General features: G+C 46.8%; 1 protein-coding gene across 19 annotated transcripts in view; it reads left to right on the forward strand.

Moving 5' to 3' along the window:
- Positions 1-26,364, forward strand: part of scrib (scribble planar cell polarity protein) — a 93,355-nt gene that overhangs the window by 35,390 nt on the left and 31,601 nt on the right. For 18 of the 19 annotated variants that reach the window (XM_020041782.3, XM_020041783.3, XM_020041786.3 and 15 more), the window contains exons 2-21: positions 4,896-5,013; positions 6,513-6,591; positions 7,307-7,396; positions 7,756-7,812; positions 8,329-8,392; positions 9,514-9,588; positions 9,738-9,882; positions 10,345-10,463; positions 10,628-10,827; positions 11,357-11,523; positions 13,087-13,214; positions 13,919-14,044; positions 14,475-14,654; positions 14,962-15,372; positions 17,470-17,532; positions 19,955-20,044; positions 20,853-20,930; positions 21,055-21,375; positions 22,694-22,774; positions 25,578-25,841. In XM_020041782.3, coding sequence (XP_019897341.2) covers positions 4,896-5,013; positions 6,513-6,591; positions 7,307-7,396; positions 7,756-7,812; positions 8,329-8,392; positions 9,514-9,588; positions 9,738-9,882; positions 10,345-10,463; positions 10,628-10,827; positions 11,357-11,523; positions 13,087-13,214; positions 13,919-14,044; positions 14,475-14,654; positions 14,962-15,372; positions 17,470-17,532; positions 19,955-20,044; positions 20,853-20,930; positions 21,055-21,375; positions 22,694-22,774; positions 25,578-25,841 — 2,856 coding nt within the window. The remainder of the gene's footprint in view (positions 1-4,895; positions 5,014-6,512; positions 6,592-7,306; positions 7,397-7,755; positions 7,813-8,328; positions 8,393-9,513; positions 9,589-9,737; positions 9,883-10,344; positions 10,464-10,627; positions 10,828-11,356; positions 11,524-13,086; positions 13,215-13,918; positions 14,045-14,474; positions 14,655-14,961; positions 15,373-17,469; positions 17,533-19,954; positions 20,045-20,852; positions 20,931-21,054; positions 21,376-22,693; positions 22,775-25,577; positions 25,842-26,364) is intronic. The other variant, XM_013139497.4, reaches the window with a different exon arrangement.

Consider the following 26,364-nt stretch of genomic DNA (forward strand, 5'->3'; position numbering starts at 1 on the left):
TTGAGAGCCATATTGCATTTACACATGACACTGTTTGATACTGTGTGAAATGCATATTCTGGTGTTTTACGGTCTGGCAAGTGGGTATTGTCTGAGCATGGGAAAATGGCCACTGACACACATTTGTGTTTGCACATACATATGTGCTTGCTTGTCCCCTGCGTAGCAACGTTGCTTTTGGGCAGTTCTCCCCGAGTTCCTCATTAGGTTACAGGCCTCAAGACACAAACGCACGCTCTTTCTCGGCCATGTCTCCCCGTAGGTTAACAGCTCACATAAACACACACTAAAAAACAAACATTAACCAGCGCTTGTGCACATAAACCTTCCCATGGCCATTAACAGGCCTCCTCCCCATGCCTACAGCAGTAGCACCACACTGGCTTTAACCGGCCTCGTGGTAAACGGCACAAGCTCATGCAGCTCTGAACTCTTTATGCCGCAGTGGAAAAGCCTTCTCCCGTCACTCCACTGTAGCCTTGCACGGCGTTCTCGCGGAGGCCCACGCGGTGGTACCTCTGCAGTCGTTCTCTCACAGCTGCATGGGGATCACCTAGTGATTCTCTGTCAACAGGCCCTCTGCACAAACGGCGGCTTCGATGATGCCCTTATGGCAATACTCGTCAGTCTCATGGCAGGGTGGGGGGGGGGGTGCACCAAATGGACTTAACTCGCAAAGCCTTCTTAAAGTTTAAACAACAGCAACAGTATTTTGTTTTATTTGAAGGCAGCATCACACTTTGTAAAAGCAGAATGTTTTGGAAAGCAGCGCTCATTTGTTATGCAGACCTTGTCGTTGTGAGTTAGATTTCTTTATTTTTCCTTTCTGAAACATAGCATTTCTCACGGACCAAACAATCTGTTCTGCTTCAAGGTTTTATTTTTGTCATGGAGAAACATATGCTGGTGCTGCTATTGTCACAGCCCTAATGCTAAACAAAGCTGAAGGGTTCTCGGCTGAACTTCACAAGCTTTTTTCAAACCTTCCGGAGTGTTCCTCGCCACACACCCAGTGTGTTTATCACGCACTCGTTGCAGCGTAACAGCACATTGTACCACACAGTTGAAGTCAGCATTCAGTCATCTAGCAATGTGATTGGCTTGGTACAAGGATGTCAGGCTATGATATATTTAACATTACAATGACATGATTCATTCTGTGCCTGGTAGCTTTTTTTGTGTTGGACTAGCATAAGTCTCTAAGCTCAGCAAGGACACCAGTTTCCAACGAGGGTGATGCTGATCCGGGATGATTAATCTCACTAACGGTTACGAGATTGATCTAGATCTGTACATATGTGACGCCGGGGCTGGACTTGAGTCTCGGGTGTGAGGGCCTGATAGATTCCTGGGTCATCCAAATTGCCTTACCATAGGCGTTGAGGCCCCGCACACGTTTGTTTGGATTCATGCTGACAGAGGTGTAAGTGATGGCAGAAAATGCGGGAGGGAGGATACGGTTGCAGTTATTCCTGATGTCCCCGTCTCATTTTGGAGAGAGGAGACCCGCTGTGCTCACTTAGCTATTGTTCGCTGAACTAATATGGCCGACCGAGAGCCACGGCGCACCGAACGGAGAAAGTGTTTGCTGTTGGACGTGTTAGTAGACCAAGCTCGACTTCTATTCTAAAAGCCCTTTCTCCCGGTGTCATGTTCTGTGACTTGACTTGGTTTGTGTGGGAGCGGCCAGAGGGGTTTGTGTGGGAGCGGCCGGAGGGGTTTGTGTGGGGGCAGCCGGAGGGGTTTGTGTGGGAGCGGCCGGAGGGGTTTGTGTGGGGGCAGCCGGAGGGGTTTGTGTGGGAGCGGCCGGAGGGGTTTGTGTGGGAGCGGCCGGAGGGGTTTGTGTGGGAGCGGCCGGAGGGGTTTGTGTGGGAGCGGCCGGAGGGGTTTGTGTGGGAGCGGCCGGAGGGGTTTGTGTGGGAGCGGCCGGAGGGGTTTGTGTGGGAGCGGCCGGAGGGGTTTGTGTGGGAGCGGCCGGAGGGGTTTGTGTGGGAGCGGCCGGAGGGGTTTGTGTGGGAGCGGCCGGAGGGGTTTGTGTGGGAGCGGCCGGAGGGGTTTGTGTGGGAGCGGCCGGAGGGGTTTGTGTGGGAGCGGCCGGAGGGGTTTGTGTGGGAGCGGCCGGAGGGGTTTGTGTGGGAGCGGCCGGAGGGGTTTGTGTGGGAGCGGCCGGAGGGGTTTGTGTGGGAGCGGCCGGAGGGGTTTGTGTGGGAGCGGCCAGGGGGGTTTGTGTGGGAGCGGCCAGGGGGGTTTGTGTGGGAGCGGCCAGGGGGGTTTGTGTGGGAGCGGCCAGGAGGGTTTGGCTGTTGGCTGGCCCCCTCCGCAGCAGCTTGAATGGCCGTCTTTGTCAGCGGGGCATAATCGTCCCTTCACAGGACTGATTGCATTACAGCCTGCCCAGGTTCTGGAGCGACTGCGGACCATAACGGCGCCCTCCTCAGTAATCAGTGCAAGCCTTTCGGACAGGGGCCCGGGGGGGGGGGGGGTCATTTGGTTGCACCATCTGAGAGGAGGAGACTGGGGCCGTATCGAGGGGGCTTTAATCTATGTTCACTTAAAGTGGACCCTATTGTACGGCGGTCTGTTGCCAGAATGTAAGGGAGAGGAACTACCATGCCGACGGCTGCTCTCTGTGCCAGTCTCCCATCTGGGCCGTCCCGGCCAGGTCACCTGCTCACCGTCTCCCGTTTCCCCTGGCTGTCATCTGACACTCGTCACCTGCCAGAAGCGCCTAACCTGGCAGTCTCTCGCGGCAGTCTGCCATAACTGTCCCTGCCCTACACACATGCTTGTGTGGTGTCCCAGCCAAATACAATACACAGTCTGGGGAGTAAGAGAACAGGAAGCGTGTGTCGGTTACGCTGAGCTGCAGCGGTCCTCTTTCCTCTGGTAGGGTAATTGCAGGGCCGTCTCCTTGCGTGTCATACAGTCTCCATTCGACACGACATGGCCATTCCCAGTATAGTGCACTTCTTTTGGACAAGCCTTATGCAGCTATGTTGCACTAAGAGCACTATATAGGGAGTAGGCTGTTGTTAGGGACGTGTGTGTCTGCTCTGCTGCTTTATGTCAGGTAGAAATGTGGCTCCGTTTGTAGAGCGTGGCATTTGCAACGCCAGGGCTGGGAGTTAAATTCCCATTGGGAACCAGTAGGAGAAGTGGGAACATTTATGTGCTGACTACTAATCTTTGGGTAAGCATGTCTGCTAAACGACTTCAATTCAAATGAACGCAGGCAGCACAAAGATGGACCTGGATTCACTGCACCCTTCCGACAGCTCCAGGGTGCCTTCTGCCCTGGCCTGCATTTGTAGGAACCAGTCTTCTCCAGGATTTTCACCTCAACCATTTCCAACTGCTGCATTTTCATCCTGGCTACCTTTTAGGGCATCCAAAAAGGTAGTCAGAGCAAAGAGGCTGTTCTCTGAGTACATGTTGGGATTCAGGCTCAAAGTCTTCTAAGGACTTACACACATGAGAATTTATTCTAAGTCATGGATTCCCGTCTCAGAAGCTAGGTTCCCCTACTGTTTGCCCTCGTTAACCCCCCGGCCAAGCCACCGCTATAGTGTCTGATCGCCCAGATGCCCCCGTTGCCCTGGTGGACACGGGTCCTCTTGTGTGGCTGCGGACTCGAGGATGATTGAGTAGTTTATGGCTGCATAGTTTGTGGCCTGTTCCCAGTCCCTGACTGTCAGACTGTGTAACAGCACAGGACGGCCTGCCCGCTGCCGGTCCGACGCCGCCTGCCCGCTGGAGGAATGTTCTGAATGCAGTCCCCTTGCCTTTCTAACAACCGGCCTCTTGTGGCGGTACTTGGCAACACGTCCTGGAGCCCGGCTCCGCTATACAAAGTCACTGTGGTAAAGTGTGGAGGGGTGTAGGGATGCCTTGATTCATTTTCACTTCATTTCTTTTGAAGACCTGAGCTTCGTCTACTTTTCGTAAACGTTCCGTGTCTGTAGGGGTAGAATTCAGATGGATTGAAGTTTGCGCATCACAAGTCACTCCTCAAGTGAATCACGCCGCGTTTCACTACAAGTTAGCCCAACCCGTTGCGTTCACTTGTGCTAAGAAACAGACTGGCCCTGTGGGCCTCTGGCTTGGTCGTTGAATGTTTTAAATGTTTGACATTGTCAAATGTGGTATGTGATGCTGTTTGCTATCGTCCTAATTAAGGCTGCACAATTAATACAATTATAATTGAAATTGCGATATTGATATTGGCAATATCCAAAAAACATGATTTTCCGCTCAAAAATGGTAAATGAGATGTGCTTTGCGTGAGGCAACAGGCATGCATCGTGCATCTGTAATAGTTGTTCTTGCGGGTGCTGTAGGTATTTTTGCAGATTATTTAAATACCTGGACTAAGTTTAAATACTTGATTGTTTGTCAATGTAAGTTTGAGTTAACACTGCAACTGCTAGTGAAGATGTCTGCTTCAAGATAGCGAGTGGCACCAAGATATGGTCCCGTACACAACAGCGTAGTTATTAAAAGTTTTGGCTTCAATGTTGCCTACAAACATAGGCTACTTTATATGGGAGAAAATATACCTCAATTGCTGAGAAATGTTTCCAAACCAACTATGGCAACAGCGCCAACATAACAAACGCTGCAAATGCCATGGCATTAAACGAATAGTTTGAGACAGGCTGCACCTTCATATTGGTAGTACTAGATTTTTATTCAGTTTAATATCACATTATGTAGGCTATGATCTTTAAGTGCGATTATCCAAGCTGTTTACACCCATGTTTGAAAATCGCAAAACATAACCGTAATTGCAGTATTTGTCAAAAAAATAGCTATTTTATCCAATAGCGATATCCAATATTTTATCCAAATCGTGCAGCTCTAGTCCTAACCTGGTGTTTCTCTCCCCCCATCTCTAGCCTTTCTTCAGACTACTCAACCTGCGGAAGCTGGGCCTGAGTGACAATGAGATCCAGAGACTCCCACCTGAGGTGGCCAATTTCATGCAGCTGGTGGAGCTCGACATTTCCAGAAATGGTGAGTGGGTGGGCAGTGGTTCAGCCTCAGCTTACAGTGGACATATAGCAAAGCACCACTGATGAAAACTTATTGTAACCACCCACAAATGAATATAAAAAAATAAAAATCCACAAGGATGATCTAATGTGTTCAATCAATCAATCAAATGTATTTATAAATCCCCTTTTAGAACAGCAATTGTCACAAAGTGCTTTACAGAGACACTCGGCCTTAAACCCCAAGGAGCAAACAACAGTAGTTCATTTCAGTGGCTAGGAAAAACTCCCTAAGAAAGCTGAATTTTAGGAAGAAACCTAGTGAGAACCCAGGCTCAGGGGTGACCAGTCCTCTTCTGGCTGTGCCGGGTGAGATATTAAGATTTATAGTGGAGAAGGAGAACTTTGTGGAGAAGGAGAACTGACCCAAACCCCCAGCACAATAATATAGCAGCGTAAGACCTAGGAACTGTTGCTCTCATAGTACACACAAGAAAGTTAATTCTGGAGCACAAAACCTGTAGCGCTGTCATTCTACTGATATTCGACTGTTTAATAATTTTTGTTGGTGCATTTATTCAGTGATGTGCTGGAGCAACTAAGGTAAAGTGCCTTGCTTAATGGCAAAATCATTATATATATTTTTTTGCCATGTCAGCCCTGGGATTCTTACCAATGACCTTTTGGCCACTAGCCCAACACTGGAACCGATAACCGGCTATCTGGTGCCTGTGAAGTAAGCCTAATAAAATACCAATGCATTAATGTAATAGATCAATTGAAACAGGTACTGTTGCCGATACTGTAGTGTTAACAACAAAACCCCTTCACCTCAACACCTAACCCTACCCACTCTTCTCCATGCCGGCTCTGGTTAGCAGCTGTTTAACAGTAAGGGCATATTAGAAAAGTGATCTGGCCTTAACCCCTACATAATGCCCCCTAGAAATCAGCGCTTAATGCTCAAGCCCGTTCATCCTCGGTCCTGTAAGTCAAACCTAATTTAAGTGAACCTTAATTTAGTCCCGTAGTATTGCATTCTGTGACTCGGCTCACATTTCGCACACAAACACTGGTGTGATGGAAATAGTGGTTCGCCCTCTCCGCGTCCTTGGTGTAGATATCATGCAACGGGCGCCTGCAAAGACGTTTTCGATGTGATTCATTTCATTTGCAGTTAATGAGGCAGAGTTAGTTGACCCTGTCTGATGATGTACCTTAAGTCGATATGTTAAATTAGAACGGTTCTAAATTGGGGAACAGGGTGAAGGCTTCCCAGTATCTTGTACCTTTTCCTTTACTGGCCCCACCACCACAAGCGCACACTCCCGACCATCTGCTAGTAATTACGAGGGAGTGGATTCTGAAGTGGTGTGCTCTGTAAAATGTGACCCTGGCTGTGTTTCTGTTGTGCTGACTTCTGTCTCTATCCCCCTCTGTCTCTCTCTATGTCTGCATGTCTCTCTGTTTCTCGTTCTCTCTCTGTCTTTTCTCTGCCTGTGTCTGTCTGTCTATTTGCAGACATTCCCGAGATCCCAGAGAGCATTAAGTTCTGCAAGGCGTTGGAGATTGCAGACTTCAGTGGAAACCCACTGTCAAGGTTAGTGACGGAATTGCTCCTGTGGCCTTTGAGTAAATCTCTGGGCCATACCAAGTCATTATTTGAGATCGAAAGGTGGACGTGCACTGAAGTTGTTGGTTGTCAAATGCCTGTCATATTGTATCAATTTCCACAACAGCCTGACAAACAGCCCAAATAAATAAAATGCAATGGACTGTTGACATTTGGCGTATATGTATATCTTATTCATTAACTCTGTCTCCCTCTCACATACTGTCACTCACTCACTCACTCAACTTGATGCCCATATGTGTCCCTGGCCATTTTTCAGCATTCGATTATGTTCGGTTCATGAGCACATGGCCTGCAGGACAAACATTTTATTTGTGGGCCTACAATATGCACTTCTCTGACCCAGGAACTAACATAGCGTTTAAGTATAGAACACCCCCCCCCCTCCCCCCCCCTCCAGTGACACAAATGGTGATGTGAAGTCCTTTGACAGCGGGAAGTGGCCATATAGGCTTTTCTACAAAGGATTCAATGGTGCCACTCAGATATGTATCTAGGAAATATCATGCCAAAGCAAGTTGTTGACAGGCCACTTGAAAGGAAGTGCCAAACCTTTCCCCAAATAATTTTGATTGCCCTTTTAAATCTTTATTTCTGTGTCTGTTGTTCGCTCTGTCTGTCTGTCTGTGACTCGCTCTGTCTGTCTGTCTGTGACTCGCTCTGTCTGTCTCAAACACACCAGGTTGCCTGATGGTTTCACTCAGCTCCGAGGGCTGGCCCATTTGGCTCTCAACGACGTGTCACTACAGACGCTGCCCAATGACATAGGGAAGTAAGTACTGACACGTGAACCAGTAAGCGCACAGACCCATCCCCTTGAATGCATAGGTGTTTGAACCGAATCTGACAGGTGTTCACTTAGATCCAACTCAAAGCATTTAGGGCTGGTTTGGCAAACACTGATTAAGCCTAGTCTAGGACAAAATCAATTCAACAGAACTCCATTGAGCTTCTGCTTCCATTTTACTGGAACCATTCTGTTTTTGTGAAATGAAGAACTCCCCGTTAGAGGCCTAATGACACCCGTGAGATGGATAAACGTCACGGCCACGCCAGGTTGCCCAGGACCAACAGAGCTTCCATCTGACTAAACTATTATTTTCCCCCTATTCATGTCCCTCTCTCCTGCAGCCTAGCCAACCTAGTGACGCTGGAGCTCAGGGAGAACCTGCTCAAGTCTCTGCCCACGTAAGTGCCCTCTTCAGTACCTCCTTGAGCCCCTGGCTTGTCTCTAGCCTCCCTCCACACTAGGCAGGGCAGTTTTCCTAGGAAGGAGTCCTTGACAATATGACAGGGGTTCTAAAACACATAAGTACTAACTAGGTGATGTAATCTCAAAAACAGCGTTAGTAGCTCCCTCATCTACAGATCCAGTCAGCAGGAGGTGCGTGCGTGTTACTAGTGTAAATCTGAATTCCTCCGATATAGTCACACGTGGCGAATCTTGTGACATCATGACATTTGGATCTCATAGGCTATGTTAAGTTTGGGTTTAAGATTAAGGCTAGGGTGTGGTATAGATTTTGGGGTTAGGGTAAAGACTAGGGTTAGTTTTAAACATCTTCAAATGTGTTCTTTGAATTTGTAATTTTATATGGATTCAAACTGTGTAATACGACTGAGCTTGTTTCAACCAGACTGCAGTCTGGGAGTCGGTGGGCTAGTCGACTTTAGCTATGATTTGATTATGTGCCTTTGATCCAGGTCACTCTCTTTCCTGGTGAAACTGGAACAGCTGGACCTGGGCAGCAATGAACTGGAAGTGTTGGTAAGAAGCTGTACTTCTGCAGTAGGGGGCTCTACTACCATAGTAAAGGGTGCTGATTGAGTTGGAGGTACTGTGTAAAAGATTGGGGGTACACTGTACGGCAACAGCTTCTCAACATGCATTGAGGCCAGGCAAGGTATTTACCCACCTCACCTTGGTTTATGCATACAGTGGAAACCACCATTTTACATACAAACTGATTACATTTACAACCTACAAACATACTTAATGAGACGACACGCATGCACGCACAGTATCACTCGTCCCAAATGGCAATTTCCATCACAAGCCATCTTACCTATGTATTTACCCCAAAACACAGATTTGCTGCCGGTCTATTGGATCCTGGGGCCACTGTGTGCAATGGATCCATACTCTCTGGCGCCCAATTAGTGCACTACTTTCACCTGTGCCCTATGTGTCTGTGTGCACTATTTAACGGAAAGGGTGCCATTTGGTTCCCAAGTCATTGTTTACCTTTGAGGCCTGCTTCTTTTAGCTTGGGTATGCCTGCCAGCACTAGCTGTCTCAAAGGCCAGGGTAAACACTGCCTGTGGACCTGACAAGGGCGTAGGCTGCGCAAACAGTCTGACGATCAGGCTGTCCCCTGAAACCCTGCCCATCAAACGTCCACACTACCCAAGCCTTAATGACATTCTGGTTGTTAGATGTATTTATCACTCAAATACCTTCCTGGCTTATTCATGAATGTAATGTGCGCTCCTCAATTGATTTCCATTTCCTTTTTTTGCCCAATGTTATAGCCCCTGCGGGATAAGCTAGTTTTGGAACAGAGCTGGTCCCACAACAGTTTTATATAGGATTGAAATTATATTTTGTGTGTTCTGGAGAATTTGACCATTTCCATAGTCATTTGGAATATCCAGCGTTGGCATTTGGAGCATGTGACATGTTTATGTTGCTACCCCCCTCTCCTTAACTTGGTGCATGTTTAAGTACTTTAGAGGGTTTTCAGTCACACTAGCGTTATGTGTCTCAGACCAACCGATGACGTGGAGCCCGTTTTTCTGACGGTCTTTTAACTGGATTTTCACACACATTCGGTTTCCTCGGTTTAACTTCTCTTCCATCTTTCTCTGCCTTATTTCTGTCTCCAACAGCCGGACACACTCGGTGCTCTCCCTAACCTCCGAGAACTGTGGCTGGACCGCAACCAGCTCTCCTCTTTACCACCTGTGAGTACAGTGGTCATGGTCATGTTCAACTCAGTTTTCAACCATATAACATTGGCCAATACAATAACACATTAGGCTAATTCCTTGCGGAACACTCTCTCACACATATCTGTGCTCCTGTCTGACTGCTTGTCTGTTTGTGTGCAAAGGAGCTGGGTAACCTGCGGAGGCTGGTGTGTCTGGACGTGTCGGAGAACCGCCTGGAACAGCTGCCCTCGGAGCTCAGCGGCCTGCTGGCCCTCACGGACCTGCTGCTCACACAGAACCTACTGGAGGTTGTCCCGGACAGCATAGGTGAGAGAGATGGTTGGGAGGGGGGTGGGGGTTGACCAATGGATGAGGAGCCAGGATGGGGAAGTGATTGAGGCAGATGAGCCTTTATGAAGGCAAACTATAGGGACCGGTACATTGAGGGGGGTTACTTCTGGTTTTATTGTCAGACAGGAGCACAGATATTCATTATCAGTTTCTAATGACTGCAAAGTGATTTCTTTCACATGATTTAACCAAGTACCAGTGGACGTTGTGTGTTTTTACGACACTGTAATGCAGTTGACTCGTGGAACCAGACTGCCACCTACTGAGGGAATTCTGCCATTGAACAGACTCAAAGGCTTGTGTGATTGACAAACTGGCTAAAATGTTATCTGAAGTTGCCCAGTTGGAAGGACATATTTCCTGTTACGCATCACTCCTGCGGTGTGCATTACTTTAAGAAAGAGGGCCCAGGTAGCTCAATGGTGTTTTTTTCCCCAGGCTCTTTGAAGCAGCTGTCCATCCTGAAAGTGGACCAGAACCGACTGACCCACCTGAGCGACTCCATAGGAGAGTGTGAGAACTTGACAGAACTTGTACTGACAGAGAACCTCTTGCAGGTACAGAACCACCACTTTTCAGACAAATTTTCCTCTAGCTCAGAACATTTTCACTGCCCTGGCTCGGTTGATAGTCTCAGGGCATCGCCTTTTAACAAGCCCCTTGATGCATGTTGTTGTTAATTATTCATGTTGAATTAAATGCGTTTTTGTTCTTCCTACAGACACTGCCTCGCTCACTTGGCAAGCTGAAGAAACTGACCAACCTGAATGTGGACCGCAACCGGCTGGGCGGCGTGCCCGACGAGCTGGGCGGCTGTGCCAGCCTCAACGTGCTCTCCCTGAGGGACAACCGCGTGGCCAGACTGCCTGCCCAGCTGGCCGATGCCACCGAGCTCCACGTGCTGGATGTGGCCGGCAACAGGTAACCCAGCTACGCCCCACTTCCGTCCTTGTATGCTAGCAGTATACTTCGGCCTTGCAAGGTACCTAACGTCACCCCCATCCCATCCCCTGTCTCAGCCTCTGCCGCTCAATTCTTACTAAACTAGTTGAATCATGATATAATGAAGCTAGAAGACACATGGACTGTATGTGGCCTGTCCACTATGACATAGCGCTCTTCGTGTACACAACATGCAGCACTCGGCTGTGGTATTTTGACAACATGCCACAAACCCCTAAGGTGCCTCATTATTTACATTGCCTGGCTAAATAAAGGTTAAATGACAAATTAAGAAACATCATTTAGCAGAGGCTTGTTCACACAGCAATTTACTGTGTTGCCTGTGTACATTTTCATGTTTGGGGGAACCATATCTAACCTGTGGTCCCCCCACAACCCTAAGCCCAGTGTTCTACCAACCGATACACACAGGATATATGCTTTCAAATCTTTCAGTGGGTTGTGTTTCCGTCATGTTCTTATTGACCTTGTTGTGTGATGTCCCCAGGTTACAGAACCTGCCGTTTTCCCTGGCCAACCTCAACCTGAAGGCCATGTGGCTGGCAGAGAACCAGTCTCAGCCCATGCTCAAGTTCCAGACAGAGGACGACGAGAGCACCGGGGAGAAGGTGCTCACCTGCTACCTGCTGCCCCAGCAGCCCTCCCCCAGCCTGGGTGAGTGAGACCGTCCCGCGCCTACTTCACCACTGTTGTACCACTCAGTCTGACTTATCTTTCAACATACTAGCTTCAACAGCAAATTCTTTATTTAAGCAGTCACAGCATTATGATTTTTTTCCTAGAGAGGAGTAGTGTAATTTCAAGGTTAAAAGTACTGTTATGTTATAAAGCGTGTTTCGTTAGGGTGCTTAAATTCTGTATATTTTATGCTGCCGTATATAATTATATAGATAATAAATATACCAGAGAATATATTACCTTCCAGTTAAATGTGCATTGTGTATAATCCTGTCTGTAAGATTTAAACAATGACATGACTTGTCTCCCTGTTCCCTTACTGAAGGAGACTGGAATAGTATTAGTGAGTATGAGGAGACTACAAATCAATGCAAACTGATAAACAGACCGGCACGGATAGTATTAACTTAAAACATTATCTGCAGATGTCTTCTGGTCATTGATGCTGGTATTTATGGTAATACTACTTGATGGCCATCCTGCTAGATTACTGCTAGACTGAGTACTGTACAGGGATGTATACGAGTTCTTGTTTGTTACACATCTGTAAGCAGCTTTATAGAATGTCTAGTGTGTGCAGTCAAGGCCCTGGGCATTCAGATACTGAACATGTCCATAGTATTGGCACAAAGATGTGGAAAAACATATTTTCTTGCTAGAAATGAAGATAAAATACTTGTTCCCAAAGGAATAGGCCGGCTTTATTTGAAAGTTCTCTGGGAACCATATTTAACCAGAATGAACTAGGTTTGCCTGGTTCCTGTCGCCCCGTGATTAGAAGTGATGTGTTGTTGCCCTCACTGGATATGAACCTGGGTCTCCCACATGAGAGGCTGTGTCTTTAACCACTACACCACGGAACGTTACGTTTGCTGAGTGTCAGCCTCAACATTAGATCATTTTGTCATGCCTTAACATCACGTTGAATATTTCACTAGACACCGTTAAGCATTGTGTTAAACTGACTAACGTTTCTTAAGTTAACCTCCACCACAAATAGCTTCTATGAACTGTTAGCTTTTGCCACTGGCCATTTTAACAGTTTATTAGCCATCTACTAACGTCCTAGGAATAATCATAAGAATTGAGCAATTGCTAGCGAGTCTGAAGATCAACTTTAAACTGCCAAAGCTTTTTCATTTCATGGCACAACATTGTTAGTTCTTTCATTCGTGTATGACATTGATACAATAGCTATCAATATAGGTGACGATAACTGACTTTTTCATTAAGTGAAAAGACGAGAAGATTGTGGAAACCCCACCTCTTTTACTGCCCAAGGGGCTGTAATCTAGCCTATATTACCCCAAAAAGCATTCACGGATGCATACTTTGAAAATCCACCAAAAATTGTCGCAATATAACCATAAACAGTTTTCTTTTAGGCTTACTATAATGTAACTACTGATGGTTGTAGCCAGTTAAGTTTTTGTCTATCCTGAACAAATCCAAATGCACAATTAGTTTTGACTGTTGTTAGCTATTTTCTGGTTCCACCTGTTGTGTAAACCAGTCTCTCCCTCTCCTGCCTCCCTACAGAGAACCTGCTGCAGAACAGTGTGGACGACAGCTGGACTGACAGCAACCTGAACCGGGTGTCTGTCATCCAGTTCCAGGAGGAGACCACCAAGCAGGAGGATGACGATGAGGCTGCAGCAGAGCGCAGGGTAAGACAACTAATACTTCTTAATATAATGAATAATAAATGGTATTTATCAGACGCTTTTATCCGAAGGGACTTAGTAATGCATGCATACATTTAGGAGTGAGTGGTTTCCGGAATCAATTTAGTTTCATAGTTTTTATTCAGGTATAATTGTCATACCCGTTTTCTAAAATTTTTAACTCAATTTCCACAGTTTTGGCATGTGCAATTTCAGATTATGGCCTTGCCTGATCACAACAACGCTACAGCAGGTGCTAAAGGGAGAGTTGAAGATCGATACGTTTCCTCCAAAGCACATCTTGCTGAGCCCTTGTGCTTCTTATTTCACTGCTCTCTTAATTATTCACTAGTTCACATGTGATAGAGGGGAATGCATTCCCCAGCCAACAAACACAATTGGAAACCCTGTCTCTGGCAAGCAGCTTCATTTGTGTTAGTTCTTTTTTCGTGGACAGATTAAGTGAGAATCTGTCAAGGCTCAAAGGCCGGTAGTTCTGTTTTTGGGCATTGATTATATGTGCAAATCCAGGTTGTGGAAAATGCGGTGCTTTAACTGGGATGGTTTCCTCTAGATTTCACAGTGAAAGTTATCAATGTTTAAGAACAGTTGAAATCGGTAAAAGCGTAGGGGTGCTCGAAAGATTACTTGTTTGAAGGAAGATACTTCTATTAGGGTTTATAAAATGTACTGTCGTGTGTGTGCAGGGTCTCCAGCGCCGGGCCACACCCCACCCCAGTGAGCTGAAGGGCATGAAGAAGGTGATCGAGGAGAGGAGAAATGAGGCCTACACATCCAGGCCTGACGGAGGGACAGAGTCTCCCGGCGCCCAGGTACGACCACCCACAGACCAACGCCATATGAGGAGGCTTCTGTTCATACACCTCTAAGGAGGTTTTCAGGCGGCTTTTTAAAATACTGCTCATGAAGTGTTATGAACTGTGGGGATCCTGGATAAGCATCCCACTCTGAAATGCTAATGGGAAGACCATGAGCACAACTTTCTACACTGTGCATTTGCTTTGGGCAGCCGGGTAGTCTAGTTCTAATCCCTGTGCCTACGAGGTAAAATCCCTATTGTGCTGTCCCAGAAAAAGACAGTTACCCTATACTCCCAGATGTTGCTGTAAATGAGAATGTGTCTGTAACTTACCTCATGAACCACATTTTAACCCGTCAGTAGGAAGTTTAAAAGTTCTTATTGAGAGGGGCCTTAATAGTGGAGTGTTTACCCGAAATGCTGTTTTTCCTTTGGATTTGTAGGAGAAGCGCCTGAGCAATCTGTCCAATCAAAGCCACGACTCGGCAGCGTCCAACAGCACAGCCTCGGCCAACTCGCACGAGGAGAGGCGGGGTATGACGGGGGAGGTCCTTGCGTGTGGGCGGGGCCATCAACAGGAGGAAGAAGAGGAGCTTGATGAGATGGAGGTTGAGTACATAGAGGTTAGTTTCAGGATTACGACATGGCCTCTGATACAATCACCTCTCTAAGGTCTGGAGCTGTCATTTTACACCAGTTTTACTTGGCCAGGGTCATCTCTGTACTCAAGTTCTACACTACTTCCTGGTAAGATGAACAAAACCACTGCATATATTGTCCGGCGGAGGCAGGGCATCAGGTAGCCTTACAGTTTGAATGTTGGCCCCTCTAATCCCGAGCCTGCAGGGGAAACATTTCCACCCTGCGTTGAAGCGCTGAACGGCGGGCGCCGACCAGACTATTCCTTACCCCCCTCTCCCTCCCCTCCAGCCCACCGTGCACTTTGCAGAGGAGCCCATCTACAGGGGTGCCGACGACGATGACGAGGAGGCCGAGGATGGGGTGCCGTGCAGTGACGAAGACGAACAACCCGCTCCCCAGTTCCCCACGGAGAAGCAGCGTCTTATCAGGAAGGACACACCGCACTACAAGAAGCACTTCAAGATCACCAAGCTGCCCAAACCGGAGACCGTGGCCGCCTTACTGCAGGGCTTCAGCCCTGACGCCCACCTGAACCAGCACGCCGTCTCGCACCACGATGCCCCCGACCAAGACGACGAGGAGGAGGATGAGGATGAGGAGGAGTGTATGGTAACTCCACAGCGTCACAACCGGATAGAAGACCTGGAGCTGAACGATAGGAGCCTGCTTCATGTCAACTCATCCCTGCAGCCGGTCAAGGTAAACTGGGCTGCGGGTGGGCCAGGGGCACCGGCAACACAATCACAGCCTTCTTTGTCTATATTATGTAGGTCTGTTGGACAGAACCTCAACACGCTGTTATTTTGTTATCTAGATGTTGTGTTTAGGGCCCCATGTTTCCTTAGAACGTGACCAACTGGTCAGGAAAAACCTTGGAGCCATAACCATGTATCCTGTTTTCAAATTAGCCATGACACCCATGTATTTTCATTTAAGAATCACAACACTGACCAACCTGTCTTCATTACCGACATGTTGGCAGCCTGCCTGCGTCAAGACACACCCTAGATACATGCATTGAAGCTCCCTGTCTTTTCACCATGTAACCTGCATTCTGTCTGAACTGCTGCCATTGGATTGGATTCAGAAGATGACATTGCATGCCATATTGCTGTGCAAATGAAAAAACAGCTTGTTGACTGTCGACAAGCGTGTTTACTGGGAGTTGTCTTATGTTTGACGTTGCTCTCTCTGTCCCACCCAAGCAGGTTTCTGTCTAACTTTCATGACTGGCTTAAATTTGGTGACCCGACTGAGTCAATTGGACACGCTCGTTAAACATTCTGATAATGTTTGTACACGACATCAGGCCAACTGACAGTTCACGCATGGACCGCCTGCACAAGCCAGTTGAGGTGTCAGTTGTTTATATCCGGTCCGACTTTTAGTCAACGCTCACGTCCCAAATGGCTCCTCCGTAATAGGTAGTACATTACAGGGAATAGTGGCCTATTTTGGACACAGTGTACTAAAACGGGAATCTAATAATATTTCTGTGCACACACTGCCCAGGATGGAGCTCCCCCTGGGCAATGGTCGTCAGTAACGCCAATGATAACGCCGTGGTTATAAAGTAACAGCCTATCAAATGACAGCTGAGCACCACTCCTATGCCAGCCTCCTGAAGTCCTCCGCCCCACGCTTTTCGTCTGCCCCGTTCCGTAATAATGCTTCTCACCATACCATTTGCTGTCTCCTGTTTTAAATTGGTTAATTCCATTTCTCCTCACCTGTCTTCCTGTGCGTGTGACAGAGTGTGTGTGAACACGGCTGCATAAATGTATGATTCTGTTATTGTTCTTAAATCTAAGTTGATTTTTATTGGCAACCACCGATAGGTTTGCTACTTAATGCTTGTAGAATGAGTGTGGTGTCTGTGTAATATTGTATATCTGTTAAGAATGCGTGCCTCTGCCAGACCATCCAGAATGTCTCTTAGCCGAGGTGGAAATGTTGAGACCCAAACATGCTGATTTCACTGAAGTGCTGTTAAACTGACACATGTACCTACACTCCACAACCCCATTTCTGGAAGCTCTAAATCAAGGCAACATGTTTTTCCCACCTAGCAGTTTTCCTCATACACTTTCTGCCAGCGACTGTGTCCAGCCTGTGTACATGCAAGGCTTCAAATGTCTTTTAATGGCTTCAAATGTCTTTTAATGGCTTCAAATGTCTTTTAATGGCTTCAAATGGCCGATTAGAACTTTTTCTGTAACTTTTGGGCGGGTTGTTAACCGATTACAAACTTGATGGATTAGTTCAGTTTAAGAGAGGCCACGGCCCATTAGAACGCGGTGTGCAGGTACACATTTTTGGTTTCCTTCTGTGGTGTCTGTCTTTAGGCTGGAGGGTACTTTGCTTTGGGAGGCACTGTCTTCTTTCTACCCACCTTTTTTTGTCTTTTCTGAACACAAGCTGCCCTCCTCCCCGTGTGGCCAGTAGCTAATCTCATCCTGGGTCTCGAGTTTCCACCCCTGCCTGCATCTGCTTCTGGTGGCTGGGGAGTGAGTGTTGTGGGTATGTGTGATTGATGATGTTGCCACTGTTCAAATGACCTCTACCGGCAGTAACATTGGCCCTATGGAGTCCCTAGGTCACACACTGCATAATAGCGGATTTGGCCTTTTTAGTTTTATCCCTGTGGCTGAATGTGTGTGTTTTACTCTTTGAAGTGTGTGTTTATTTTCTGTTTTTGATTTGATCGATCCGTTTTGGAGTATGCTTGTGTGCATATATATTAGTTATTTTGGCCTCACTAATCCGCATGCCTCTCGCTGGTTCCTGTCCTAACAGGGGGTGTCATTTGATCAAGTCAATAATCTGCTGATTGAGCCTGCTCGAATTGAGGAGGAAGAGGTCTGTACCTATTCTCTATCACTCCATCCACTCGTTCTCTCTCTCCTTCTCCCCACTCACTCACCCATTCACCCACCGTTTCTCAGGGGGAACCAAAAACAACCCATGAAAATCCATGATTAATCCAAGCCAATCGCCAGGGAAAAGCTCGCCACAGCTCTTTTTGGACCGCCAGCGTGATAGAATTTAAAGGGGAAGACGCAGTGTGACTTTTAGATATTTTAAGTATATAACTAAAATGAATGGCTGTATACATGTTTTATTGAACAAACCCAATAATGTGTTTTTTTTTACACTAGGGTTATACTCTACATTGGTGGTCAAATATTGAACTCTTTAGTGGCGTCCTTCCCTGTCCACAGGTTCTACCACGCTGTGTGTGACTCGTCCTCTCCCCTCTCTCCTCCTCCTCCTCATCTCCTTGTTCAGGCTGTGTAGCCCTGGAGTGATTGGGCTGCTAGTGCTGCTGTCTGGGTTTGAGGAGGTCCGTCGTCTTTCAGGTTTTAGTTTCTCAACAGGTGTGCTGATGCTAACAAGGACAAAAAGAGAGGGAACAAAAGTATAAACGTAATGGTTCCGACATAGGAAAGTTGAAGGAATTATTTTGGGGAGGATTGTACATTTGTTTCTTTGGTTATTAAAGGATGAAATGCTGTTGTCACCATGCACCCTCCATCTATCAGCATACAACAGGGGAACACAGCCTCTTTCCAGTCATTTAATTTCAGACAGTCTGCACTGCTGAATGGTTTATGCAACGTTAAGCCTTTCAGAACCTAACATGTAGTCATAGAAATGCCTTCGGTATTCACATGGCAACCTTCTTGTTAGTGACATGGCATCTGTATTAAGGCTGACTTTACCAGGGTCTAATTCTAAGGGTCATTGACGGGCATCAGTTCTACCTCATGCAGTACCTTGAATTCAGATTGAGGAGAATATAAAGTATTTTGATTTGTTTGGTCCTCATCCTAAAACAATTGCAACAAGAAACTGTCATTTCTGATTGGTGTTTCAAGGGAAATAATGATAATGAAATCTAGTGAAATTATTTTAGCCATGTAACCTTTCAGTTATTTCTAACATAATTTGCTGGATTTCAGGTGATTTACCTTTATTTTTCACCAAAATAGTTTAACCAGCTTAAATTCCCTTCTTTCAGTGAGAGACCCCTAATATAAAATGTTCCTTTAAGGTAACACGTTTTGGCACTACCTTTGTAATTTGCTGCAAACATTTGGACATTTTTAATTTGAGATTTCTTTTTTACAATATTAATTTAAATGTTGTTACTTTTCGTCCTGAGATAGTGAGATTGGCCGTAACTATAATAATGGGAAAACAAATTCTGATTGGTTTTTATTTTGGGGGGAAATCACCTTGAGTTCCTTATCAGGAAATATTGTCTTACTCTGGCTATGAAGGAATGACAGCTGGCCTTGGTGAGTGACTTCTGGTGAGGATGCCTATGGAGTGGTAGGCACGTGCGTCTGCTTGTGGTTGCATGAGCTTACTGTGACGACGAGCTCGTAAGAGTACAGACCCTTGGTTGACGACCTCGCTACGGAATCAACCTCCACTGGCTTCTTCTCCTCCCCAGCGCCGGAGAACGCAGCACCCTTTCACTCCACTCCTTCCCACCTATCTTTCCCCCTCACCCCCCCCCCCCCCCACTCGCCTCCCACTCTGCATGGCTTGCGCGGACAACACTCACACATCCAATATAGACCCACAGGTTCTGATTTTGTCGCGTCTCTACCGAACCCTCTCTTAGTATTGTGACTTGTGACCGCCCCTCCCCAAAGTACATGTTTGAAACGAGACCAAAGTGGGTTGTTTATGTCAAAAGGATTGCTTTGTTGTCAGAATTGTGTCTTTGGGCTAAGGTCAATGCCTTGTGAAATGACATGGTAATTCGTTCTGTATTACCATTATTGACATTTGGCTCCCGGCTTTGACTGCCTCCAAAATGGCCAACCTATTGAGTTAATTCCTGTACGATTAGACGGCTACTCTCTGCAAGGTATGGCTCCTGCTCTTTTTATTCAGCACGCACTTAAGTTGAGTTTAGCCCGGAGACCCCTGTCTGTCTTGCACCATCAGTTGTCTGTCTGTTGATGTTTGAGAAACTGTGTCTATGCCGCACTCCCCGGGCCGGCGCCACGCTAAGTGGAGAGAGGACCCACCCACACCACATGACTCATTGAAGTCTTCACTCAATCGATTAGCCTGTCGACACAGCATGAAATCTCATTATCTGTTTGTTCACCACCAAACACGCAGCAACCTTTTAAAGTGAAAGTTGACCTAAAAAGTCACCTATGTAAAACCGGGTGGGTCTTGTCCGGACTGCCTGGGGATTGGGCTGTGTTGTGGGGCCACCTCCACTCGGTGTGCTGACCTCACTGTCCTCCATTCCCAGCACACCCTGACCATTCTCCGACAAACAGGGGGCCTGGGCATCAGCATAGCCGGAGGGAAGGGATCCACGCCCTACAAGGGGGATGATGAGGTAAGCATGGCTGTGGAGACTCCCTAATAAACCCTGGATGGGTCCCTGGTCAAATGTATTACACTAGGTAGAGTAGAAAGGTCATAGGCCTCCTGATGTAATTGTTTAAAACCATTTATCTGAGCAGTATTATTTCCAAAAAAATCACCATTAACACGAAAATTATACTAATATACATTAATCCAATAAAAGGTAAAATAAATAAAGAAATTGTCCAGAAGGTAATTCATATCTTGTGAGATGGCAAGAGATTTCATTAAAGAAATGTAGCGGAAGTTGAAAACAGAGTTGAAAACCCCTGTCTACATCTGATGTACTTTAAACAGTACTTGGAAATGTAGTGTCTGGAAGAGTAATCTGGGATCAATGTACATGTCGTTGCCATCTTTTACACTCCTTTTCAGCACAATGACTAATTACAGTGCAATGCTACGCAAATACCATGAAGATCTTCTTGTAACAGAAGTATGCAGATGAAACAGTATTAGATTGCCCACCTCTGAGCCCCAGCCTCACCATAATTAAAGCTGTATGGCATCTCTTGGACAAGGAAAAGAACAATATGCAGCCACAGTCAAAATAAGTTCTGACGAATACTGTAAGTTACTTGGAAGAATTTACCACAGGACTACATGAAACAATTACACAACAGTTTACCAAAGCGAATGCCTTCAGTTTTTTTTTTACCGGCAGACTTAGATGGCTTAAAGCTTTTGCAGCGTACTGTATGAAACAGTTTGTTTGGGTCCTGTCATATTCCGTGAACTGATTGGGGCTTGTGATTGTACTTGTCTGTCTCCCTTTCTAGGGAATCTTCATCTCCAGGGTGTCTGAGGATGGCCCTGCAGCCCAAGCAGGGGTCAAAGTTGGTGACAAACTCTTAGAGGTAGTGTGTGCGTGCGTGCGCTGAGAGTCTGTGCCAACTTCTTTATTCTGTTCGACGGCAAACCTTTAACTGTTCTAAGAACCGCAAAATATGAACCATGTTTTCCCCACTGTTTTTCTCTTAGGTGAACGGCGTAGTTCTGCAGGGGGCGGAGCACCATGCGGCGGTGGAGGCCTTGCGCAGCTCGGGTGCCGCCGTCTCCATGAGCGTCCTCCGGGAACGCATGGTGGAGCCCGAGAACGCCATCACCACCACGCCGCTGAGGCCCGAAGACGACTACTTCCCCCGGGAGAGACGCGCCAGCGGCCTGCCTTTCTGCATGGAGACGGGCGCCCCCGCAGGTCCACGGCACCGGTTCTCTACCAGCCTGGTCCGCAACGACAAGGGCCTGGGCTTCAGCATCGCCGGGGGCAAGGGCTCCACAGCCTATCGCACAGGGGACGTGGTGAGATGAACACACTTGCAGATATTACAGTACTGCTTTCATAACTACTGGTGGAGGAATGTCGGCCGTCGTATTTCATTCACCCTTTCTCTCAGTGTTGAAACAACTTGTGTGCGTAGGCGGTGTCAGGTTGTACTGAAGTCAGCACTGGCACCGGGTCTCTAGCTGGACTGGATATTAGTTTCAGAAGTGCCCTCTGTGTGCTACAATAATGTGGGATGACCTTTCGCCTGATCTGGTGACGCTTGCTCCGACCATTAGCGAGTCTTAAGAGTTACGGTTTTTTTTCTCCAACTATGTATTACGCTGTGTTCACCAATTCAAAGGCTCATTTTTCTGTCCAAGCCTATACAGCCATCGCCAAGGAGACCGAGATATGTATAGCGAGGCCTTGTCACCTGATAGGTTCTCTGTAACCTGGGTGGGAGGGGCCCAGGTGTATTTTTGGGCCAGGGCATTGATCACATTCGGGGTCCGCTGCAATAGCGCTCTCAAACACGCCGAACGTAGTTATGCACATGGCCCACAGAACTCATGGAGGAAAACGGGGACAGCTACTCAACGCTAGTGCCTGTACGTCTTGTTGTGCCTTTTCCTGGAATGGATCTAGATGGTGTCCCTGTTGAGATGGGCTCACATTAGGACTGCATTGTGTGTCTGCTTGTGTATACAAACATTTGGAAGTTACAGGGAATTATTCGCTCATTGTCAAAGCTTGGTTATCTCCTCGGTTCTCGATCCTGGTGTGTGACTTGACTGTGTGGTGAACCTGTTCATTCTGATCATTACTTCATTAGGACTGGATTATTTCAATTGGTGTTGAGCGCACGCAACCACTGAAAATTGCTTTAGTTTTAGTTGAGAGTTTTAAAATGCGTAAGTCCCACATCAGCTCCTTTAGTGGTTCTCAGAACTACAAGGCCAAGCCTTTTGTTGACAGCAGTATAAGACTAAAAACTGTGAATAAGAGCACTAGGCTGTATTTAGTCCCGGCTGTGTGAGGTCATCATTAATGGACTCTGTGGGAAACCCTCTCCCAGCTTCGGCTGCTGAGCTGTGATTTAGCGGCTCTGCACCCCACTCACTCTTGATTAGTAGAACGAGTCTTTCTCTCCAAATGTAATTAATCAGTATGCCACCTCGGTCCTGTCGAATCGGAAATCGGGCCATGTAATTAATCAGCACTTGGGGATATTATGTGGCTCCAGGGATGTTCAGAGTCAAGACTGAATCTCAATTTCATGCCGAGCTGAGCCGAACACACATGATCGTGTTATGAGCGGCCTACTGAATCCTGTACAAATCTGTCTGCCTTTAGGGAATCTACATCTCACGGATCGCTGAGGGAGGGGCAGCCCACCGTGATGGCACACTCCGCGTAGGGGACCGGGTTATCACTGTGAGTACCCCCCACACCCAAGTCCCTCAAGGCTTTCTAAACGACGCCCTGCTCCCTACGCACCCATGTTCTCTCCCTTTCTCACCCTCCGCTATTTAGGTGGAGGAAGACATTTATTTCCTTTTTGTATTCAAATGTTTCTTTTAAGGTTTAACTATGTTAATGTTGTGTTCATTTAATGAGCACAGAGTGCCTTCAGCTGGGAATGTATTCAACTGCTGAAATGAATGCCACCAGCAATTCCCTGGCCTGTTTCTTCCATTTGTTGCTTTGCTGTAGGGAACTGATCGTGCACCACTTTCTACAGCAAAGTGTTTCGTATTTCGCTGTTCTGGTCCCCAAGCGGAGACTTGACAATTTGCTTTGTCTGTGAAGTTCATACCAAATGCACTAACCAAACATTAACACGCATTCACACAAGCGCGTTGGAGAGTGATCACATCACCACCCGTGGACTACTCCCAAAACGCCACCCATAAAACATACACATGAACGTAACATTTAACAGACTCTTATGCTACCTTTTGCCAGACCGCATTCGTGGAGCCGGCCAAGAACAGAAATTGTCTCTTACTTGACTGGCTGATAGTCTACCCCTTGTAAATAGCGTAGTTAGAGCCACGGACGTCCAAGCAAAAGGTCCCGTGTTCGAGGTTTCGTCACAGAAAAAAATTATTATGCATTAGGATTTGTTCAGGAAAGACAAAAGCTTAGCTGGATACAACCTTCCCTAGCTACGTTATAGTAAGCCTTCAATAAAACTGTTGACTGTTATATTTCGACTATTTCTGGTGGATGTATGCATCATGCTTTTTGGGCAACTCCAAGCCTGGGGACCCAGACTACTGCTTGTTTTCTATTCTGCCTGATAGTTCATTGCATTCACCTGGTATTCCAAGTCTAAACTAGTCAATATTTAGAGGATTAGAAAGAAAACCCACAGTACTTTGGGTCCCAAGGCCTGGAGTTGAGAGTTGGGCTAGATGACAACCCCTTGGGCAGTAAAAGTGTAGGGGTTTCCACGATTCTCTCGTCTTTTCACTTGATGAAAAGGTCTGTTTTTGTCACCTATATTGATCGTTATTGTATTAATGTCATTCACGAATGAAAGAAAAACAAACTTTTTTGTGTGTTAAGTTGATCTTCAGTCTTGCTAGAAATTGCTCAGTTCTTATGACTATTCCAAGTAGTATTCAAAGTACTAGGCTTTCCTGGTTCCTTTCTTGTTTCTTATGTTCTACTGCCAGGCTGTCTAACTTGCCTTCCAAAATAGAAACCTGCACTTCTTTTGACCTGGAACCGCACAGAGAATAACATCTGAAAATCTATCCACTGTCTGCCCTAAGTGGCTCTGAATAGAAGTGTCCGCTAAAAATGGAAATAGGATGCCATGTTGAGACGTTAACCTAGCACAACATGACCTTAGCTTATGGGAATGTTACTACTGGATCCTCCTGCATGATTCTTAATTTTGGTCTCTTTACTGTTGCTGTCGTAATGGTGTTTTTTCACCGTAAGCATGGCCATGCCTGCTAGAGCTTAACTGCATGTCTTTCTCACATTGCTTTGGTCTATTGGCTCTTTTTAATTGAGCCATTCCAATGACTCATTATACTGTATATAAAAATGTTTAACCCTCAGCCGCATTTCTTGTGCAGTGTGAAACTCATGTCTTCACTTTCTCTAGCTACTTGTCTGTTCTCTTAGTCTCTGATTTCTGAATCATAACACTTTTTTCCATCCTCTTGTTCGAAGGGAATCAAAGAATTGTTTCCTGAATGATTCGGTTCCTGCCTGCTCGTTCTGCTTTCTTTCCCTCCTGCTATCCTCTCCCTTTTTTCCTCTCTCTCGTTTTCTCCTGTGCCCTCTCTCTCTTCTTGTCTCTGCATGGCTTCTAAACCACAATGCGTCTCCTCGCCTGCTCGGGGGTGGTGGGTGTGGTGTGGGCGGACTATATGGGCCTGCTTACATAGTAAACACACGTATTACCATGCAGCAGCCGCGGTAAGGGAGCCGGTACTGTGTGGTCAGTGCTGGCTTCTGTTTGTCACTTGGACCAAGGGCCCAAGCCATTAACTCCTTTTCTGTCGATCATCACAAATTTGGCTCCTCGTTTGCTACCCCAATTCAGCAAAGTATTCGCTTCGTCAAATATCCATTGTAAAGTTATCCAATAATTTTAAAGCACACGACTAGGTTTTTGAGCAGCGTTATCTGGCCTTGCTGAGAAGTACCGACTGATCGCCTCTGCTGACTCAAAATCAGTTCCTATTTGGCCATCAGTCTGTGTTGGCCGCTGTATTTTTGGCAAGCAAAGGCGAACAGAAAGCATCTGCCTGCCTTAGATTGGCCAAATTCTTGAATCACGGTACGTTCCACTGGCAGGATATTTACAACTACTTTTAAGACTTTGAAAGGACACTGGAGGCTGTAACCTACAGCAGCTCCCAGGAGAAGCGTCTTCTCGCTAGCTTCCATTCCGCTCCTTCCTCTCTCCCTTTGTCTGTCTGCCTGCTTCCTTTGCTCAGAATGGGTGTCTTATCTTCCTCTTTTCAACTTACACATAGAAAAACACTACCCTTCTTGGATACTGTACATCTCAATTGTATTATGTTCAGCAACGATTGGGAGTTACTTAAGGTTTGATGGTATTCAGATAAATATGATGCCCGTGTTCAATAGCAATTATAGTCTAGACACGTTGCAATTTGTCCACTCGCCCTGGCTGGTTGGCTGCACCCCAGTTGGTCGGTCAGCCGACTCTGGCCTGCCCTCATTGGTTGTTCGTTGCTGTTGGATTCAGATAAACGGTGTAGACATGACAGAAGCCAGGCATGACCAGGCAGTAGCACTGCTTACCGGCACCTCGCCCACCATCGCCCTCCTGTTGGAGCGCGACCAGGCTGAGCCAGGCACCGCCGGGGGCTCACCGGGCCTGTCCCGAGGCCGCGCCCACTCCCCCCCGCCTCCGGAGCCCTCCGACTCACCGGACCAGGAGGAGGGAAACGACGACTCGCCCCATGGGAACCACCTGAGCCGGCCGTTGGAGGACGAGTACCCCATCGAGGTGAGAGGGACGGCAGGAGGGGTGGTTATACAAGCTATATGGTGTTGGCTGTTGCCACGGAAAGGGCTTTGGATTTATTGTGGTTGTAATGTATTTTCATGTGGCCTTTATCTCAAATGCTCCAGCTCCGGAGAAGATTGTGCACGGTACGAAGTGTTAGTCCTCTTAACCTCTGTCTACCATGCTAGGAGTGTGTAGTAGTGCCCAATGAAATGCGGTGATATTCACTGAGTGGTTAATGTCAAGACCTGGAGTCTGCTTCTATCGAAAAACACAGTGTTTACCGTTCCAACCGCCCCTTGTGATGTCCCCCCACGCTAACTGATCTTTGACCAATTAAATCTTTCTTTAGAGTTCATCTGATTGGTCAAAAGACCAATTAGTGGGAACAAAAAGATAATAATTTTGCCAGTGTCAACACATCCTCATAGCTTAACTGTAATACGTAAAAGTAGTTATAGTGGATGCATGGATAGTTTGTGGGGGTTTTTTTCATATAGGAGGCTCTCTTGGTAAGTTAGAA

Source organism: Esox lucius, chromosome 21 (assembly GCF_011004845.1).
Source record: "Esox lucius isolate fEsoLuc1 chromosome 21, fEsoLuc1.pri, whole genome shotgun sequence".
Lineage (NCBI taxonomy): Eukaryota > Metazoa > Chordata > Actinopteri > Esociformes > Esocidae > Esox > Esox lucius.